Source organism: Penaeus monodon, chromosome 11, assembly GCF_015228065.2.
Source record: "Penaeus monodon isolate SGIC_2016 chromosome 11, NSTDA_Pmon_1, whole genome shotgun sequence".
Taxonomy (NCBI): Eukaryota; Metazoa; Arthropoda; class Malacostraca; order Decapoda; family Penaeidae; genus Penaeus; species Penaeus monodon.
Genome location: NC_051396.1, coordinates 26024080 through 26029079, shown reverse-complemented (window position 1 = coordinate 26029079; position 5000 = coordinate 26024080). Strand labels below are relative to the sequence as shown.

Here is a 5000-nt window from a genome sequence, read left to right as displayed (position 1 = left end):
CAGTCAATAGAGCAACATCCCCTTTGCAACAGATACCTACATAGGGAGACATCCCTATGAGTTGCGAATTTACGCCTCGTCCCAAGAGTAGCAATGATGTAATCCCCTGCGCTCGTGGTAATCGCTGGCGCTTGCTGTTTATTGGGGCAGCGCGGCGGGTAATTAAGGCCGGCCGGTGATGAGGCGCAGGCATGGCCACGCTTTGTGGGTCCGGGCGCGCCCACGGCCATTTGCGGTTTAATGAAGGCGATGGAAAGATAGTCAAGGATGATGACAGAGATGGTGATGAAGATGATAATAATGGTAATGGTAATAATAATAGTAATAGTAATAATAATACGAGGTGACAGTAACAATAATAGTAATAATGATGATAATAATATTGATAACAACAACAACGACAATAATAATGTGAGAAGTATAACAATCTCTTGCTAGAACTCATGGTAGCATTATGCATAACAGGGGTTTTATTTCACTCTCTATGACGCTCTGCCTGGAACAGGATACACCTAACCAGGTATCTCCCCTTCCATTTAGCCTGTTGAACCCAAAAATAAAATTGACTTTTTCCCAAGAAAATTCTGACGGTTGCTAATGGTAAGGAACACTTCGTTATCACAAAAAGATGGGGGTTTTGGTTTTACTTCTGTTGATTGTAGTAATAACGAGTAAATTATACAAGTAATTAAGCATCTATTTGTATCTGATATCTCTTACTGGCTAAACTTGATGACCTCATTAGCGTCGCCCCATTTTTTACCCTTTCAATCTGTGCAATATTGTATGGTGTTTTTTCATTGCATTTTAAAATGATTCAGTAATAACAATGGTAAAAATACAATTGGAAAGTTAACCAAGAAAAATATATACATATATATTTACAATGATTACAGGCGGAGAGGGGCTACCTGTGTTAAAGCACCTTGGCCTAGAGGGTCGTCTGCCCGTATTACCTTTCGCTAAGTAAGGACCTGTGTGTGTGATTATATCAGTTTCTTTCGAAATGTACATCTAGTTATCAATATAATTATTTGTTTTGCTACCTCATTATGCATATTTCCTACATATTTCTCAATACATACATAAAATAATACATACGTGTATGTATATACATATGTGTGTGTGTGTGTGTGTGTGTGTGTGTGTGTGTGTGTGTGTGTGTGTGTGTGTGTGTGTGTGTGTGTGTGTGTGTGTGTGTGTGTGTGTGTGTGAGTGAGTGTTTGTGCGTGTGTATATATGTATGCATGTATGTATGTTTGTACAATATGTATGCACGGATATCCACACATGATAACATCTTTCGCGACTCACGTCGACGGTGGACGAGTACTCGCAGTGGCGCTTGGGGGCGGGACGCGCGTGGTGCGGCAGCGGCGGGCACAGGTCGAGCTGCTCAGCCTCCTGCCGCGGCCTCCCGTACTTGGCGTAGAGTACGTCGATGGTGGTGTTGATGGGGCACTGCAGAGTGAGGGCGGTGCCGTCGCACGCGTGCCGCTGGAGGGTCCTGAGGGTGCCTGCCAATAGGGCTGCAATGAGAAGCAGAAGAGAAACACAGCGTTAGTTGCCGTAGCCCGCCACCGTAGCACAGGGGAAGAAACAAGGGAGGAACAGAGAGAGAGAGAGAGAGAGAGAGAGAGAGAGAGAGAGAGAGAGAGAGAGAGAGAGAGAGAGAGAGAGAGAGAGAGAGAGAGAGAGAGGAGAGAGAGAGTTCTTAGGTCTTTTTAAGGACGGCAGAGGAGGTTAAAGAGCGCGATGTGGAGGGGAATGAGATAAGAGATAAGAAGAAAAAAGGCGAAACAGAATGCGTTGAAGACAGACGCAGTTTTTGTTACTCTTTTTTGGGTCAGCTGGAGGGAGAAGAGGGAGTAGGGAAGAGGCGTGAAGAAGGCCAGAGAAGAAGATATACGGGGAATGAGTAACAAAAGGTAAAAGCAAGATAACGAAGAGGGAGGGGAAGAAAGAAGAAAAGAAGTATTAGGAAAACCATGCTCTCGAACATTGCCAAATTCCTTCACGGAAAAGTGATGTTAATGCTTGCAGCCGTTAGTCATTAATGAAGCAAGATATGGGTCACAGTCATCATTTTCATGCATAATGGATTTGGTTATACATGGACACGCAATGTCTAGCAATAAAACTAAACAAAGATAAAACATCTGTAATAATAACAACAATGCCACAATATTTACTACGTGGATTCACAATAACAACAGTAATATTATGACTGCAATGCGTAAATAACTTGATATATGCTTTTTCATGCTTGTATTATGCACGATTACATTGCATATCAGAAAATAAGTCACCGAATAAAAAAGTGCTGCACATACAGACAGACAGACAGACAGACAGACACACACACACACACACACACACACACACACATATATATATATATATATATATATATATATATATATATATATATATATATATACATACAGACAGATCGAGAAACAGACAGACAGACAGACAGACAGACTGACAGACAGACACACACACGCGCGCGCGCGCATGTTGACACACAAGCACACAGGTACACACGCACGCATGGAGGCACACACACATACTTGGTAAGAGAGAGAGAGAGTGGCGAGAGAGTGATGACAAGAAAAATGATGTTGTCTAGTAAGACGGACACGGAACTGCAAGGAAGACAAACTAACAGTCACTTGTCGCCGTTTTACTTCTCTCCTGAAGTCTCGTAAACATTCTTGTATTTTCAGTGAATTTTTATGTGCGATTCCATCAGTTAAAGATAGTCACAACCCCCTTCTCCCTCCCTGCCCTTCCCTACTCTCTCTCTCTTCTCTCTCCCCCTCCCCCTCCTTCCTTCTCCCCCTTCCCCGTCTCCTCTTGGCCACCTGCCTCTTAAAACACAATATATTTTCCTTGGAAATATTTTATAGAAACGGCTCATGTCGGAATGAGCAGTTTATCATACATGAATAATACATTCCCTTGGATATTAAGACGATGGGCTCAAAAATCTCGGCGTCTCCTTCAGTTTCCTCTTTGATAAGGGTAAGGAAAATTGGAAGACATTATATTGCTGAAGACCCCCCCCCTCTCTCTCCTTCTTCCTCTTCATCTTCTTCTTCTCTCTCTCCCTCTCTCTCCCTTTCTCCTTCTTCTTCTTCTCTCTCTCTTTCGCCCTTTCTCCTTCTTCTTCTTTTCTCTCTCTCTCTCTCACTCTCTTCTTCTTCTTCTTCTTTTCTCTATCTCTCCTTCTTCTTCTTCTTCTCTCTCTCTCTCTCTGCTTCTTCTTCTCTCCTCTCTCTCTCTCCCTTTCCCTCTCTCTTTCCTCCTCTCCCTCCCCCTCCCCTCCTCTCTCTCTCCTCTCCTCTCCCCTTCTCCTCTCTCCCTCTTTTCTCTCTCTCTTTCCACCTCTCTCTCCCCTTCTCTCTCTTCTCCCCTCCCCCTCTCTCTCTTCTCCTCTCTTTTCCCTCTCTCTCTCTCTCTCTCTCCTGGCCCAATCCCTTTAAAGGTAAAGGCCCAAGCCGAGTCGTTGCCCCTTCTCCCCCGTCCGCCACGATTCCCTCGCAGTCCGGTTCCATGCCAATCCCCGCTGCGCCCTATCCGACAGGGAGGCGGCTAAGGCACCTCGCGGGGACGGGCACCCTCGCGTCCTCCGCTCGCCCCGCATTGCCAGTTTCCCTTTTGGGTCGTTCGTCACTTGTTGATGGGGGCCAAAGGGGAACAGCTCGCGTTTTCTCTTCTGCTCTAAAATATTGAATGTCGCTTTGTCTGTCACTTTTCAAAATGATTTCCCACTCACTGTTGTTATATCTTCTCTCTTTGTTTATTTGTCCCTGTCTCTCCCTGGCTCTGTCTCTGTCTCCCTCCCCCTCCTCTCTCTCTCTCTCTCTCTCTCTCTCTCTCTCTCTCTCTCTCTCTCTCTCTCCCCTCTCTCCGTCTCTTTTCTCTCTCTCTCTCTCTCTCTCTCTCTCTCTCTCTCTCCCTCTCTCTTACTTACTTACTCACTCTCTCACTCACTCACTCACTCTCTCTCCAATACTAAATCTCGCACGGTCCCAACAAGCAAACGCAGCCGCGCGCCCAACAGCCCGCGCCCACACAGAGGAAGTGAGGGCGCGGGCGGGTGCGGTGGCCACGGGCGAGGGCGTGAACTCGCCCTGCAGCGCCCGAGGGGCAAACCGCTTCATTCGGAGTGCTGTGCAGCGGACAATGGGGGACCCTCGTCCGGCCGCCTCCTTCGGGACGACTGTCGCTGCTGCTCTTGCAGCTGGCATGTGAAAAAGGAAGAAGCAGAGAAAAAGAATAAAGAGAATAAACATACTCACTCACTCACTCACAAACACACACACACACACACACACACACACACACACACACACACACACACACACACACAAATAAATACCCCGTGACCTTGACCACGGCCACCTGAAGAAGCGGTACAGGGTCACAGTGCATCATTCCTGCAACGGGAGGAATGTGGAGCTCTCTCTACCTGGGGATTGCACCGGCTGTCCACGCCCCCCCCCCCCCCCACCTCCCGGCGCTCAATTCTCGCTTATTCTTCTCTCTCTCTGATTCCCTGCACTTATCTCTTTCTCTCCTCTTCTCTCTGTTTTTTTGCCTATTTTCTATTTGTCTGTCTCTGCCTCTGCCTCTGTCTTTCTCTCTCTCTCTCTCTCTCTCTCTCTCTCTCCCCTCTCTCCTCTCTTTTCTCTTCTCTCTCCTCCTTCTCTCTCTCTCTCTCTCCTGTTAATTGGACATTCCTGGCGGTGCGATCAGCTGTATGGCCTGTTTTTCTTAGCTGTTGCTATCTTTCACTGGAGATTTTTTTTACATTCTGTCGAGATTAGATGAGACAACGGCACGGATAACTTAACGAGGATGGTCGCTCTTGGTCGACTTCCGCCATTTCCGTTGAGAGAGAGAGAAGAGAGAGAGAGAGAGAGAGAGTGGGGGGGGGGGGGAGAGAGAGAGAGGAGGAGAGAGAGAGAAGAGAAGGAGGAGAGAGAAGAGGG

The 5000-nt window shown here is 46.8% G+C and overlaps 1 protein-coding gene across 1 annotated transcript in view; it reads right to left on the bottom strand.

Annotated features, from left to right (window-relative positions):
• The window catches only part of LOC119578866, a 107548-nt gene that overhangs the window by 8749 nt on the left and 93799 nt on the right, over nucleotides 1-5000 (bottom strand). Inside the window, exon 2 of the mRNA XM_037926523.1 lies at nucleotides 1315-1529. Within this exon, the coding sequence (XP_037782451.1) occupies nucleotides 1315-1529 (215 nt within the window). The remainder of the gene's footprint in view (nucleotides 1-1314; nucleotides 1530-5000) is intronic.